Source organism: Gracilinanus agilis, chromosome 4 (genome assembly GCF_016433145.1).
Source record: "Gracilinanus agilis isolate LMUSP501 chromosome 4, AgileGrace, whole genome shotgun sequence".
Lineage (NCBI taxonomy): Eukaryota > Metazoa > Chordata > Mammalia > Didelphimorphia > Didelphidae > Gracilinanus > Gracilinanus agilis.
This window is the reverse complement of record NC_058133.1, coordinates 397,548,217-397,565,252: the sequence shown is the minus strand read 5'-3', so window position 1 is coordinate 397,565,252 and position 17,036 is coordinate 397,548,217. Positions and strand designations below refer to the sequence as shown.

Below are 17,036 nucleotides of genomic sequence, written 5' to 3'. Positions count from 1 at the left end.
GGCTTGATGGTCACTAATGCTTAAGGAGAAGGAAATGCATGATGAGCCATCAAAGAAAATCAAAAAAGATGGTACAAGAATAAGAGGAACAGTTTCAGAAGCCAAGAGAGATATTCAGGAGAAGGGTCTTGGGGTTAGCAGTAGAAAGGTATATGTAATTGAGTGAGGACTGAGAAAAGACCATCAAATTTAGCAGTTAGAGATTATTTGAGAGATAGTAGAATGGTAGAATCCAAAGCCAAACTCAGAGGTTTGAGAACTAAGTTTGAGGTAGTGATATAGAATATGACCAATGCATTCCAAGGCCTTTTGCATAAATTGAAAATCATGCATAATAGTGAACCCCATTATTAATGGGCATTTCTTTTACAAACATACCTCGGCACTTTATGATTTTTATTTAGGCTAATCAGAATTACCAGCATCATTACTCTTGTACTTTAAGGCCATTATTAATAACTAAATAGCATTAATGAAATAAAGAGAAGCACTGCTCTGATGTAGACACAACTTATTACAAGGAAGAACTCTGAACAAGACAAAGCAGAAGCTAATATTTGGCACAAAACAATGTAATAACTCACACTTCTCAGAGGGAGAATGAGAATGATTGGGCAAACTTGTACACCATTTGAGAAAATGACATTTTACATATTTTTTTGGCTTTGTTTTATTTTTCAGTTGCCAATCATGTGTACTTGAATTTGCATGTGTTGAATTTGTGTAAAATAAAATCCACTATATATAACTTTCTAGGATTTTGGTTTTGAAAGAGAAGAAAAAAGGCGTTTGTGTTGTGTTTGTGTGTTTTATGGTCTGAGAGGAGACCTAGGAATGTGCCATAGATAGTAAGGATTGAGCCAATAAATAGGGAGAGGTTGGAAATGAGGGAGAGGGAATGATAGAAAAGGCAAGCTCAGAAGGGATTCAGTTAAACAAGTACTTAACTATATGACAGGAAATACATCCCTTTTCCAAGGAGACTACATTCTAAGGAATGCAATAGTTAAGTAAATACAAGATATGTGCAATATTAAAATAAAATAATGGAGGTAGGGGAGGTACACTGACATTCAGGGGAAATCAGAAAATGTTTTTTGAAGGAGATTGTGCTTGAATTGTGTCTGAAAGGGAGCAAAGAGTTCTAAGTGCAGAGGAAATGCATTCCAAGTACTGTCAGGTTGTTGGGGCACAAAGAAGATATAATGTCTTGTATGGGGGAATAACAGCAAGTAGGACAATTTGGCTAAAATATCAGTACCTGAAGGAGAGGAGCATTTAGTAAAGGGTTTGTTGTTGAATATGAGGACCACCTCTTTCTCAAAGGAAAGGAAAAACAAAAGAAGAAAGACTAAGAAACTATCTAGAGTAGTTTTGAGGTTTGGAGTAGAGGAGAAAAGGAAATCAAGCCCAGTTGCCTCCAGGTCATTCAGCAAGATTTGCCATGTTTCTTATTCAGTGCTAGATGCTGGGGTTACAAATAAAATGAATAAAAAGTTTCATATCTGAAGGTGATAATCTGGGTGCATGCACATGTACATATGCATACATAATACATATAAAGTAGTTTAGAGAAGGAAGACACTAGCAGTTGCAGGGAGGAGTTGGAGGGTGATTCAAAAAAGGCTTCATGTAAAAGGTAGTGCTTGAAGTGAATTGAAGAGAATAAAAGGTTCTAATAGGCACATTTGAGGAGGGAATGCCTGGAAGATGGCGGCTAGTATGAGTGATGGACAACCATGTATAAGAAACAAAAACATTAGCTTGGCTTTTCTAAATCATAATGTTCAGAAAGAAGAGTAATATCAGTGAAAGGTAACTTAGGACCAAGTTATAAAGGGTTTGAGGCAGTGATAGGCAAACTACGGCCCTCGGACCAGATGAGTGGTTAGGGGGAACCTGAAATGTTCTCTCCAGTCCTGGGACATTATTCTGTGTCATTTAGAATTTCTGGGACTCTATTTAAGAGCTATTTGGGGTTCATTTGAGCATTAAGATATATGACAAACTTCCTGTGGACATGTGGGGAACTTTGAAACTACATTCCCTGTGTTCCAATGGGTTTCTGGTTTCCGGTTTTGGATGTGGGGTTGTCCTTTGACGTCCCCACGTATAGGGCAGCTTAAATTCGGAGGTCGGGCTTGAGACGGGTCCTTTTTTGGCTACGTAGCGAGGACGGGCACTGGCGGTAACTTTGAAGAATCTTTACAGGCGCGTGGTCTAATAATTTATCTTTATCAGCAATGGCTTTTATTAAAATACTAATTTCCCTCATTATATCGGCCTTCATCATTTTTAATAACAACAATTCCTAACCTGACGAATATAATGAGTAGGATACAATTCAATGAAACTTCGAAAGAGTTGCCTTAGAAACTGACAGATGAGCATTTCCTTTCCTTTGGCCCCGTCTTTAAAAAGTTTGCCCATCTCTGGTTTGAGGAAATAGAGGAATAACTATAGTTTACTTGGTAGGGGAGTGATATGGTCAGAATGATATTTAAGGAAAATCTTTGGCAGTTGTGAGGAGCATGAATTGGAGTGGGTAAAAATTTGAGGCAAGTAATCTGTTTCGGGGGCTATTGAAATAAACCAGGTCAATTTGTCTCCTTTCTGAAGAATTTTTGTATTTGGCTTAGTCCTCCTTTCCATTCTAACCCTGCTCTTATTCTTGAGGATTTCAATTTATATTAGGGGGAAAAAAATCATTGGCCAATTTACCTTTTTTTGCTTTTAAAACCTTTCCATTGTAAAATCAATATTGTGTATTTGTTCTAGAGGCAGAAAGAGTGGTAAGGGTGAGGCAATGGGGACTAAGTTGACTGGCCCAAGACCACACAGCTGAGAAGTGTCTGAGGCCAAATTTGAACCCAGGACCACTTATCTCTAGGCCTAGCTCTCTATCCAGAGCCACCTAACTGCATGATCTACCTTTTTAAAAAAATATATTAGGGTGCAGCTGGGTAGCTCAGTGGATGGAGAGCCAGGCCTAGAGACGGGAGGTCCTAAGTTCAAATCTGGCTTCAGACACTTCCCAGCTGTGTGACCCTGGGCAAGTTACTTGACCCCCATTGCCTACCCTTACAACTCTTCTGCCTTGGAGCCAATACAGTTTTGACTCCAAGACGGAAGGTAAGGGTTTTATATATATATATATTTGTTTGTTTATTTGACTACTCTACAAAGTATATTCTTCCCTTGGGGGGGGGAAAGTCAAGAACTATGTATCAATCCATTGTGTTTACTCAAATATCTTGATTCATAAATCTCAACTCCCAAGACCTATATATAGTCACCCACTATATATAGTAGGTCTTTAGATTTCATACTAATAATTTTGCCACTATCATGGTTCTGAACTTGGACATTTCCTTTTCTGATCCTGTCCTTCCAATTTTCTTTCTTTCTTCCTAAACCTATTTTTTTCTTATTATGTCAACTTCCAACCCCTCTATACCTTCCTATTCTAAAGTTCTTTATTACCCCTGCTCTGGCTTCACTTTTCTTCCTTCACAATCTTGGCTCTATAAAAGTCCGGTGCAATTATATATTCTCATGTACTCTCGAATCCCTTGTCCTCTTGAGCCTGTCATCACCCATCTGTTGCTAAATCTCAAAGACAAAGATAATACCATCTTCTTTTTCTTTTTGTATGCTACTGAACACTGCTAAAAAACTACATATCCATGCCAACAGGAGACTACTACAGCTATCCTTATATTCTTCCCTAGATTATGCAGCAGAGATCTAGATAAACAGACAGATTAAATTTTAGGTTATGTATAGACTAGGTTATATTGACAAAGATGGCATTAGCCTCAAAGGAAGCATGGCTGCCAAGTGATGATTGCAAAGAAAAGGTCCGAGATTGTCAAGGAGAGAAAAGAGTACGCTTATTCCTCCTGGCCCAGAGTGTATAGAAAATGACAGGAGTGTCCTGTACTAGGGAAGGTATATTTTTTTGGACAAAATTGCTTAGCTAATAGATGGAGAAGTTGATATTCTCGCCAAGTCAGACCACTTCAGAAATATTCGTGTTTAGTTTTGGGTGCACTGGTTTAAGAGAAACATTAATAAGCTGGAAAGTACTCAGAGGTGGGTAACCAGATTGGTGAAGATCTTTGAACCCATGTTAAATATGTGTTGGTATCTTGAAGTACTTTAAAGATTGTTGTAGAAGAGAGACCAGATTTGCATTTTGGCCCCAGAAAGTGGAACCAGAAGGATTTGCAGAGACAAATTTAGATTTCCTATGTTAAGAAAAATATCCCCCAAATTAGGCTCATTCAGACGTGTTATAAACTGTCTTGAGGGGTGGTGGATTCTCTCTCTGAGATCTTGAAACAGCGGCTAGTTGACTGCATGTTGGGTATGTTATAAACCCTTTGGTATAGTGGTTGGACAACTGAGGTCCCTTTAGAACTCTCAAATTCAGTAAGTTTGAATGGAGTGTCTTCTGGAGGGTGCCTGGTTTTTGTGAGCAAGAAGATGAATTCTATGGTGAGAAGTTTGTTAGAGTTTAGAGCAAAGATTCACAATAGAAGGGAAGAGAAGCTGGTGTCAAGGGACTGAAGAGGGTAGGGCTGAACTATATAGAAATGGGAAATTTGGGACTGAACTGTTTGGTGGTGGTGGGAGTTTATTAGTCAAAGGAATAGGACTACCTATCTTATAGGGTCTTATGATGATACACTATATCATGGGTTGGCAACATATGGCTCTTTCTGCAGGAGCCATAAAGTCAATTTTTTTTCAGGCGCTGTTACAGGAGTGTGCACTGTGAGCACTGTACGGCTCTCACGAAATTACATTTTAAAAAAATGTGGCGTTTATGGTTCTCTCAGCCAAAAAGGTTGCTGACCCCTGCACTATATCTTCTTTGTCATGACAAAAATGTGAATTTGCTAAAGACTAGAAACAGTGGAGTTAGCAAAGATATTATGGAATAATTGCTTGGACCAATGAAAATCTGGTGACCAGTTGTCCTGAAGCCTTATGGAATTCATATTATATATCACTTCCTTTGTTTCATCTCAATATTGTGGGGGATGGTACACATCTAAGAAATACTCCAGATAGGGAACATGTTCTCAGCTCTTTGTTGTACTTGGTGACAAAAAGTCTGGTGTTTGCATCCCTGACAGGACCCTGGAGAGGTGTAGCATCTTAATATTTGGTAGTTATGGAATGCTGCAGTGAGAATGTTTTTTCAAATGGTTTGATGACAGAAGTCATCTTTATAAGCAGTAGGGTGAAGAGGTTCCCAGCTTCAGTCCTTCAGAAGGCACTAAGACTGGAACCTTATTTTCCCCAGACTAAGAATGGCAAAGTGGAAAGCAAGAGGTCTTGCTCCAGGAATTTTATGTCAGCAATGATTTCCACCTCTTTAGGTGCTCCTTAGTTATAAAAAGCTTAGGCATTGTAAGATGGCAATGGTCAAGGCCAACTAGTATGGATTATTATTGCTCTCTGATAAGTTTCGTTCTTGCTTTTGAGTCTTTAAATGTCTAAAAGCAACCTTTTAATCAATCATTTATTCTGGTTTGGCTTAAGCTGGAAAGCAGAGACTTTGAAGTATGCATATGATTGTAGCCTCCTCAAGTCCAGGTTTAGTGAAACTTGTAATGAAGTTCTTTGATGAGACAAAGATTCACTTGAATATTCCTTTGTTTTGGTGGTTAATAACAAAGTTGTTGATTATGTGGAAACTTGAAGTAACTGTTGATTTTACCACAATTTAGTTAAATTCTTGACCCAGTATTTGGGAAAAATTTTTACATTGAGTCTAATGTATTTCTTTTCTGATACGTCATTGCCAATAGTCATAAAATCTTAAATTTCACTTAAGATACCACTTGGGGAAAAAAATCCACTGAGTAAAAAGATGCCACCTTGTTTCTTAATAAAAAAAATATGAGATAGTTTCTGGTCATAATTACATAAGTAAGCTAAAAGTTTGTTAAATCCAAGAAAAAAATTTGTATGGAGCTTCTAACAATTTATAATCTAGCTTTTTTCACTGTGGCAGATTTTTAATAGAATCATAGATTTACAAATAGATAGGGACCTTAGAAGTAACTTGTCCAATAATGGCATTTCACATATGAGGAAACTGAGGCCCAAAGGGATTAAATGACTTCCTTAAACTCACACAGGAAGTAAATAGGAGGGCCAGCATTCAAAAATCATTATTATTATCTAATTTGAGCTTATTTCATTATACTATTGATGCCTCTTAATTACTTTTCTGAATTTGATTCAGTAGTTATAGATACAAATAGGTTAATTAAACAAATTATATCTTAAATAATAAAGTTATTTTGGGTATGGATAGAAACTAGAGCTTTTTTTTTTTTTTTTGGTGGAGGAAAATACATCATTCTCTTTTTTCCCCATTGTTAGGCAGATTATAATCAGTTTCCTATAAAGTAATTGTTCTTTATTGTGGGCAGTGAAAACAAAATTCTAGGGGGCAGCTGGATGGCTCAGTGGATTGGGAGCCAGGCCTAGAGACAGGAGGTCCTAAGTTCAAATATGGCCTCAGACATTTCCCAGCTGTGTGATCCTGGGCAAGTCACTTGAACCCCCATTGCCTCACCATTACCACTTTTCTGCCTTGGAACCAATACATAGTATTGATTCCAAGATGGAAGGTAAGGTTTTTTTTTTTTTTTTGTTGTTTGTTTGTTTGTTTGTTTTTTTAACCCTTGTACTTCAGTGTATTGTCTCATAGGTGGAAGATTGGTAAGGGTGGGCAATGGGGGTCAAGTGACTTGCCCAGGGTCACACAGCTGGGAAGTGGCTGAGGCCGGGTTTGAACCGAGGACCTCCTGTCTCTAGGCCTCTCACTCCACTGAGCTACCCAGCTGCCCCTAGAAGGTAAGGTTTTTAAAAAAAAATTCTATCCCACTGTCTTTTAGAAAGACTAATAGGAAAATAGTGTTTGCTCTGAGAGTTCATAATAAGTAGAATGGGAATCTGGTAAAATGACAGTATATAGACAGGATTTCTTTTTCACATTGTCATAATTTAGCAAATGTAAGTATTTCTGAAAGTAATAAATATATTTTTCATCAATTTCCTTACATCTGACTTGATTCTGTAAATATTCTAAATAATGTCTTTTAGGAAACTTTGGGACAGATTTATTGAATATAATACTATATGAAAGTTTTTACTAAAAGAAAAAGGTTGGAAAGACAGTTGTTTTGAATTGTAGAGATCAAATTTACTACTTTTTCCCTTCGCTATTTTAGAAACTTTGGAAAGAGTAACTTTGCCCTTTTTGGGGGAGGGGAGGAATTTCATGGTTTGGGGGTTTTTTAAGTTTCAAAAAAGAGCCTATAGTCTATGACACCCATTCACTAAATAATTTGGGGGTAATGTGGCCAAGGCCAGCCAGTTCTAGCTAGGAAAAATTGGGAAATAAACTTTTTGGTTTATTACAACTTTAAATCTGTGATACTTTAGGAAGTATTGTGCCAAACAGCATGGGGGTGGGAGAGGGTTATAACAGTTGCCACCCACTCGTCTCTCACTCCACAATATGTTGCTATGATATGAGGTGGCCTGGCCAGTGATGTAGCCTGGGAAACCCTGGGAACATTCTCCTGGGCCTTGGACTCCTAGCAACTTATTGAACTCTTAATGGGGGAGGGCCTTAAGGCAGGCTCCCCTTACTAGTTTTTTTTGAACAATTCTGGTGTTTCCCAGGGCTGGCCTAATAAGTTAATTGATGGAATACTCAAAAATATCAATGTACTGCCTATCATTCCACCATTTTAAATTCATTTCTTTGGATCTAGAAAACTTAAATATAAATAGTATGTTGATACATACCCAAAGATAAGGACATAGATAAAGCATTGCATTTAATATTAGTATAGTCAACCAAGGATTTGCTTTTTAGCTTTAAAAGATGTGCTAGAAAGTTAAATTTGTGTTGTGCCAGTTAAATTGATCTCATGCAGAGTACAAAAACTTAATGCCTTAGAAGCCTGGAAAAATGTAAAAGAGCCAGCTTAATATCATTAGGTAGAAATAGAATATATTGAGTGGAGGCTTTTTTTACTTTTTGAATGGAACATATACTTACACCTCAATAGGAAGAATTTGAATTAGGGAGATAGTAACCATAAAAACATAATTAATTGTATGTCCCATCTTTAGTCATTAAATTATCCCTGTCACTCTCTTCCTTTATAACTGAATTAATGTTTCTTTACTTTCTTTTTTTTATTTGTTTCCTATCTTATCTTTAGTTGTATCTTTTCTAATGGCAGACAGTTGTGTGTCCTAGAGTGGCAGAAACAGGAACTTCTGGCCCTCAGCAGATTTCCCTTAAAAACCAACTTCTTATAAATATCTGCTTCTAGAGGACTTTTTCTTTTTAGATACTACCTGGATACTGATACCTGCATTTTTATAGTTCTAGTTTTGAAGTCACTTGACTTCAAATTTTATTTCACCATTGGCCTTTCTTATGAAACTACCGAGTAGATGACATAATAATATAAGGCGTTTAGGAGTGGAGGAGGGTAGATGATTTTGGAATTTCAGAAAGAGGCAGTACAGATTAATTATTCAATATAAAAACAAGGAGAAGAACAAAATCTGAATCCTTCACATCAGTTTCTCTGTGACCCTATCTTCTGCTGTTACAATCACTTAAGAGATTTCCACATGAAAAGAAGTATCATTTTCAGAGAATGTCCTCATAATTTGGGGGGCAGTTTAATCTATAAGCTTTTTCATGTTCAGTACTTTTTCCCTTATTTAGCAAAGTCACAGGACTGTTCCCATTCTTTTTTTTAATCCCTGTTATTCAGAACAGTTGTTTTACTTAATCAAAAGACTTTGCTATTCTCACCCTAACCAGTTCTGAGCTATTTATCTTGTTTCTGTATTCCTGTTCCTTCCAAGACCTTTCTTTATTCTCTTTGAAACTCCTACTGTATTAACACAAATTTCCTGTCATTCTTGATTACTTTCTCTAAAACTCCTTCCTTCTTTTGGTGTTTACAAAAACGTGGCATTGGGAAGAAACCTGCTTCTTGAACATATTCTCCAATTGTGACTACTCTTTGTCATGTTCTTGAGCACACCAAGCTGGGAGAGGAATCAGCATACTTCTTGATCATTGCCACTTATCACTTCCAGAACTTTGCTCTGCCACTATCAGTTTAGCTACCTCTCCTCCTTTGGAGATTACGTTATCCTGTTATTTCATTTCGACCAGATCTTTGTTACTGTATCTATTAAACTCCAAGTCACTTTTTCTTTTTTTTTTCTCCTAACTTAGTTTATTACTTTGCTTGTCATCATCTTTCTGTTACAATTTCTCCTCATCCTTGATTACTTTTGAACACCCTGGCCTCTCAGTTTATCTCTTCAATTGCCATGATCTCTGTATTGTGTTTATTTGGAAAGATAGATGCTTTCAGCCTGCTGTCATTATTTATTTATTTTGTTATTTGTGTTTATGATTTTTATTATTTATATTTTCATTTGTTTTGCTTTAAACTTTTTATTATGAATTTGACAAATACCCAATAAATGTTCTTCATACAAAGAACAAAAAAAGACATGTGACACCATGAATTATTATTTGCAGCTTTTTTTAAAAAAGTGAATAGAGTGCTGAACCTATAGCCAGGAAGACCTGAATTCAAATGCAGCCTCACTCAGACATTTAATAGCTATCTGATTCTGGGAAAGTCAGTTAATCTCTTTGAGCTCAGTTTTCTCATCTGGAAAATGGGAATAATACCTCTTTCTCAGGGTTGTGAGGATAGGATGACATATTTTGCATCACTTTAAAAATATTAAATTGTTATATAAATGCTAGTTATTTTTATTTTTTAACATGATAGTAACATCTCTACTTATCTGTTCTCTTCTGTGTATTTTTAAATTTTTTTAAAAATGTAAACACTTAAAAATAATATTTTATATGTATAGCAGAACATATGAAATTGAATTTAAATTTCAGTTCATACCACTTGCTTTTTAAAAATTGGATAATAAATTTTATATTAACTTTCAAAATTATCCAGTTAGTGTTTTTTTTAAAATCATTTTCTTCTGTATATTAAAAATAAGTTTAAAAAAGTTTCAGTGACCCTTCATGGTGTATCACTTTTCCTAATCCCCCTTTACCCACCCACCCACCCCCAATTTAAAGAAGGAAAAGAAGGAAAAACTCCTTGTAATAAATAAGCACCATTTAAGCAAGATCCACATAGTGGCTATATCCAGAAATGGAACTCTGTTCTTATATCTTTCATCTTTCTGTCAATAAATAATATACTTCAAAGGTCCTCTAGAGGATAGAGTTGATCTTTGCTTTGATCAGATTATTTAAATATTTCAAAGTTATCTTTATTGACTGTGTTGCTGTCCTTGTAAGTAGATATCATTCTTCTGAATTTGTTCATTTTACTTTACCATTCATTCAATTCATACCATCCAGGATTCTTTAAAATTTTTTTTTTCTGTAATACTTATAACCTATTAGTATTCCATTACACAATTTATCCAAGCATTTCCCAGTTGTCCAAGAGATAATCGAAGGCACTTTGCTTCTCTGTTCCCTTTAATCCACTCTTCAGAATTAGGAAATTTATTTTGTCTCTGACTATTTGCCCCGTAGGGCTTCTATTTTTTTTTTTTAACTTAAATCCCTTAATACCTTTTGAAGACATAAGTTTTCTGGAGGGACAGTCATTTTTTCTTCCTATTAGAATATTAGCACTAGACATCAACATACAGATCCCTCCAATTGCTCAAATAAAGCTACTTTTCTAGGTTTCTTTGGACTCTTGGGTTTGGGTTTCAAAGTTCCTTTTCAGTTTTGGTCTTTTCATTAAGAATGCTTGAAAGTCTTTTATTCCATTAACAATCCATTTCTGTCCCCCTGAAAATCATACTCAGCTTTGCAGGGTAGGATGTTTTTCGTTGTAAGCCTCTACATTTTGCTTTTTGTAATATTTTTATTCCAAGACCTCTGTTTTGTTTGTTTGTTTGTTTTAATAAAAACATCTAGTTCCTGTGTGATCCTGACTAGTTTTTTGATTCTTCAATTGCTTTATTTTGGCTGATTGCTATATTTTTTCTTTTGAGATGAAATTTCTGGATTTTGGCTGTGAAATTAGTGGCATTTTCCTTTTGAGATTCCTTTCAAGGGATGATCATTGAGTTCTTTTTATCTTTACTTTGCCCTTTGGTTCTAATAGATCTGGGAAGTTTTCATTTGTGATTTCCTAAAATATAGCATCATGGCCTAAAGTCCAATAATTCTTGAATTATTTCTTCTTGACCTGTTTTTCAGATCAGTTACTGCTATTAGATAGATAGCTTACATTTTTCCCATGTTTTAAAAAATCTTTTGACCTTGTTCTAATATTTCTTGATATTTCACAAATTATTGATTCCAGCTTAATATACCCTTGTTCAGGAATTTCATTTTGTAAGATTTACTACTTTTTTCCCTAAGCTACTTATTCTTCCATTTCTTTTCTCAAGTGCCTTTATATACTTTTTGAAATCTCTTGTTTTGTTCCTTTTGGTTATTGTAGGTATTTAGAAAAATTCATTTTTTGCCTTTGAGTCTTGGAAGTTGTTAGAAAGTTAGATTTGCACTAATTTTTGAAACTGGTTGGTGTTTTCTTTCATATACTCATTTCTCCAACTTTGATTCTTAAACTAGCTTTGTGCTAATTTGTACCAGGGCCAGACCTTTCCTTCCCCTTTGCTTTTAGGTGAGGTGATTGGCTTTACTTGGGTTTCCCTTGGGTCTCCTTGATTCTTGTGCTGATCTCCAGCTCCTGGGGCATAGGTAGACCACCTCTGGATCTCAAAGTTCAGAGCCCTGGATCTTATAGGGCTTGAATGTGAGGTACTGCAGAGTCCTTGGGTGTGGATTTTCTAGCCTATAGCATCTAGTTGGTCCCTGTCTTCACCTAGACTTCCAAGGCTCCCATCCTGATTTTTTTTTTCAGACAATATTTCTACTTTTGCTTCTTCTAGACATGAAACCATTTAGATACATGTGCCTTGTTTCTAGTTGTTTTAGCTCTTATTTTACTTGAGTCTCCTTTCCTGTTTATTATTCATGGGCTTCTGACTGACTTTTTGCATAGTTTTGTATAGAAGTCACTTATTGTTATTTTATTGGATTTCCTGATCATTATTTGGTCTGATGCAGACTAGTTGGTTAGCAAGCATTTATTAATTATCTACTATGTGCAAAGTTCTGGTTTTCTCAGGCAACCATCTTGGCAGGGAGTTCCTGTACATATTTTAAAAATGTTTTTATTAATGCCCATTTCTTTGTATCATTTCACATTCTTTCATTATTGATTGATCATAAATTATTTATTTCAATATATTCACTTGAAATGTTGCCCAATAGTTACTGATGTAAATCTTTTAAAAAAAATCTTTATTCCCCTCCCCACAAATAATCATTCATAAGAATGGCTTCCTCTAAATCTCACTGTTATCCCAAATTGTTCCATTTCCCACATCTTGAAATCTGAAATTCTCTTCTGATTGTTCTGTTGTGTTTCCAACTCCTATTTTTCTAAACCCCATTATGACTTCTGGTTCTCCAAGGCCATTTAAATTTTGCTTTTCCTCTCTTCTTTTGGGTGGTACCTTAATAAACAGTTTTAAAAGGTCCCACTCCTTAATGTTTTGTCCCTTTATCCTTGCATTGTTCCTGTCCTTCTGATTCTCAAGCTTGTACCTCCCTTCCCTCCTCCATCATCTACTTTTTTCACTCCTATTTCAGAACTGATGAAACCTGCTAGAGGAAGTCACAAAATTTTATTTACTGAATCTTCATATTACAAATTCTAATCATTTTGGCCCTTATTGCTAAACATCTCTAGAAGTCAATTTATGAAGCTGAGATTCTCCATATCTCTTGTTCCAAAATTTTCTTCTCTTTGAAGTACTCCTGCTCTACTCCATGCCCCACCTCCAGTAACTTTCCATTTCTCTTATCTTTGCATCTTTACCTGTCCCTGCTTTTTGTCCTAGCTTCAAAGAATGAGTGTAGCCCCTCTTCAGTTTTTCATTTTCCCTTAAAGTCTATCCCACTATGCCAAATGTATTCTGAATTTAGTCTAAAGGCCTAGTGATATGCTAGAAACTGTATGCAATTCTATGAAATTAGTTATTAAGAAAGTCAGCAAGTAAAGTTTCATTATTAGTTGCCTTAATGAAACCCATAGGGGAAATATGAAATAGAATGAAATTACAAAGAAGGTAGACTTTAAATGCACAAGAAGATCAAAAGGATTTTAAAAAGTGATTTTTAGAATCTTGCTTGTAATTCCATTTTCCATCTGCAAACCCGAAAAGATAAAATTTGAAAGTTGATTAAAAAAGATAGTTTTAATTTAGTACATTCTGTTTTAAAGAAATTCATTTCTTCAAGCAAACTATTTTTGGCATATAGCTTTAAATTAACATTTTGTTCTTTTGCAGATTATGGAACTTTGTGGTGCAACAAGACTTGGCTATTTTGGAAGAAGTCAATTCTATATTGCTTTAAAACTTGTAGCTGTGGCCCAGTCTGGTCTCCCATTAAGAGTGGAAAGCATAAATACAGGTAAATATGGAATTTATTATTGGAAACTGGAATTAGTGGACATTTAAAAGCACAATTGACATAGTTACTATAGAATTCTAAAGTCTTGCTTATTTTTATATGTGATGCTAGTCATATAGACATGTGTTGGATATTTTTTAATGGTTCATGATCCTGCTCAATATACTGTATTTGTTCAGTTCTGTTTGTGAATGCTGTGAAAGGGTATTTCTTTGCACCTTTAATATATATTCATAGACTTTTTAAAAACTCAGAAATGAAGATTTTCTAGATTTGTATAATTGAAAATTGGATTCAATCCAATCTCTTCACTTAATCTCTTAAATGAGTAATTATGTTGAAACAAATAATCTATAACCTGTAATGGAGGAGGTGTTTTGTGTGTGTGTGTGTGTGTGTGTAAACACACATGTACACACACATATTATCTTTCCAGGTAAATGAAATAAATGGCATTCTCTTTTTTAGTGTTCTGTCTTTCCTTTCTTTTGTAAATCAGACCTTGAAAGTTCTCTTCCTTATTGCTTTGACCCGCAACTTGGTCAACTGTAGTGGCAAATCATGGTTAATTGGGGTTTGACCAGGGAAAGAAGGTAGAAATTATGTTCCAATTTTATTCAAAAGTTGTTTTGAAAATTCAAAACTAAAACTTTTAAAATGAGTAATATGGAGGATAACATGAGCCACAGAAATTTTTGACTTGTAGTCAATATCTTTGGAGTCACAGAATTGGAAACATACTCACTTTTGAATTATGCTCAACAGTTGCATTTTTTTAAACCCTTAGCTTCCGTTTTAGAATCATTACTGTGTATTGGTTCTAAGACAGAAGAGTGATAAGAGCTAGGCAATGGGGATTAAATGACTTACCCAGGGTCACACAGCTAGGAAGTGTCTGAGGCCAGATTTGAACCTACTGTCTCTAAGCCTCACTCTCAATCCACTGAGCTACCCAGCTACCCCTAACAGCTACATTTTTAAAAGGATCATTTAAGGAAGGGGTGAATGTGTTTAGTTCTTTTTAGTGATTGAGAAGTTCTAAATAGTTCTGGGCCAAATTATGAATAGTATTATTTGTACACCTAGAGCAGCATTCCATTCTGGATTACATGCATAGAAAATGGTATTTAGCATTAGTATTCCATGAATCATCGATGGTCTAGTTTAGAGTCTGGAGTATTACTCTTAATTGTAAGCAATAAAGTATATATGTATATATAAAATCAGAATCTTAAACTCAATTTAAACTTTAATACTGGGTTAAAGATCTGAAAGATTAGGTAACTAGAAGTGCTACATGAAAATTTGAAGGGTTGTAATGCGGGAAAGATTTTAGAGTTATTTGCCTATAGAAAGCAAGAGAAGGGACATTAGGTAAAAGTTGCAAAGAAGAAAATACAGATAGCCTGTCCACATCAGCACTTTCCCCATTGCAGTTTTGGTACATCATGGGTCAACAAAAGAAATTAAATGGAAAGTTTTAGAAAGTTTTGCAGAAGTCATAGACATCACATGAAAGCCAGTATGCAACACAGAAAAAATTTAGAAACTCAAAAATGCTTAAAACATATGCATAGTACTCTATTACATCAACATATTTTATCTTTTAATACATAAATATCCACAGTTTCTTTTTGAAAGTTAAAATAAGCAAAAACTTAAAAGTTTGCAAAAAGAATGAGAAAGCCAAAAAATTTTGCAAGGATTTTCCAGATTGTGGGGCACCCATACCCCTAACCCCTATGATGTGGAAAGGATTCCTGTATAGACTTAATTAACTTGATCCAACACAGAGTCTATGTTGAAGAGATGTTGCCTATGAATGATGAGATCCTCCACCTCCTTTTTTTAATGGATGATAGATTGTATAAAGCTCTAGTGTATTAAGAGGCTTCCTAAATGAGATCCAGAGTCTCTTAAAAGCATTTGGCCTGATCCACTTATGAAAAACTAAGTGAATTAAGAGTGCCTATTGGTCAGATTATGCTAATGTTATTGAATGGATAATCTGTAGAGTTTACCTCTAGTTTATGTCTTGAACAAATGCTTTAAGTGGACAATGACATGGACCCAGATTTGAACTGAGAAATACCTCAGTTGTCTTTGAAGAATTAAATTGTTTTTTGAATGACTCCAAGCTTTTTTTTGACACTAAAGCCCAACTTTTAACTTCACTATTCTTTTGCTGATATTATTTGACTCCAAGTCATAGAATACTACAGTTTGCAATGAATTGAACTTTATGATAACTCCTAGGGTAATAATTATAATAGCTAACATTTTTATGATGTTTTCTGTGTGCTAGGCATTGTGTTAAGTGCTTTATAATTATTATCTCATTTGATAAGGAGGAGTGTGGAGTAAGTATGAGAATGCTATCATACAATAAAGGTGTCATTGGTCCCACCCCCACCCTTGGGGAAAGAAACAAATCATGTAGCTAGAGCAAGGGATAACTTTGGGATCCTTATTATTTCAAGAGAACATAAAGAAACCCCCTAGTATTTGGGTAGCCCACTGTGGTGAACTTAGAGAAAGACTTGTTAAAGCATCACACAAGATGAACAGTGTTGTACTGAATAGATTGCAATATATCCTGGATAGATTGGATGCTGACTTTAACAACCACATCAAGTAAGATAATGATCCTTTGGGAAAATGGAGCATAACAAAACATTTCCTAGCAATTAGAACTAACCAAAGACAAATTCTAAGGGCTACCTTAGAAGGAAGTAGGTTTCATTTTGTTGAAGATCTTCAGTCAAAGGCTGAATGATTATTTATCTGGTATGCAGTAAAGGAAATTCTCAATAAGGGTGGTTGGACTAGGTTCCAAGTAAGGTCCCTTCCATTTCCTAGATTCTTTTATTCTGCATAAGACAAACATAATGGCTTATTTATCCAGGCAGTTCTACATCTCAGAATTTTAAAATACTAACAAATTTTCTAGCCCTGAATTTGACTCAAACATTTTCAATCCTTTTTTCCATTTTTTTCTTATTTTTCCTCCCTTATATCTCATCCTTTTTTCTCTCTCTCTCTCTTTTTTTTTTTTTTTTTTTTTGGTATCAGAAAATAAAATACTTCCTATAGGAATTTTACAACATAAGACTAAAAAAGATTAACATGAATATTGGGAGCAAGAATAGTAGTTTTCAAAGCCAGGCTAAAAATATCTTTCCTTTATGATCTCTAGACGAACCCCATTTTCAATAATAATAATTGTTGGTAGTCAGTTGTGTTCTGATTCTTTGTGAACCTATTAGATTTTCTCGGCAAAGATACTAGAGTGGTTTGCTATTTCCTTCTTAGTGGATCACTAATCCATGGACAAACAGAGGTTAATTATCACACAGCTAGGAAGTTTCTGAGGCTGCATTTGAATTTGAGTCTTCCCAGTTCTGTGAGCCCAACATCT

The 17,036-nt window shown here is 35.2% G+C and overlaps 1 protein-coding gene across 4 annotated transcripts in view; it reads left to right on the top strand.

Moving 5' to 3' along the window:
- REPS1 (RALBP1 associated Eps domain containing 1) overlaps positions 1 to 17,036 on the top strand; it is a 94,602-nt gene that overhangs the window by 22,276 nt on the left and 55,290 nt on the right. For all 4 annotated transcript variants that reach the window (XM_044677131.1, XM_044677130.1, XM_044677129.1 and 1 more), the window contains exon 2: positions 13,495 to 13,618. In XM_044677131.1, the coding sequence (XP_044533066.1) occupies positions 13,495 to 13,618 (124 nt within the window). The remainder of the gene's footprint in view (positions 1 to 13,494; positions 13,619 to 17,036) is intronic.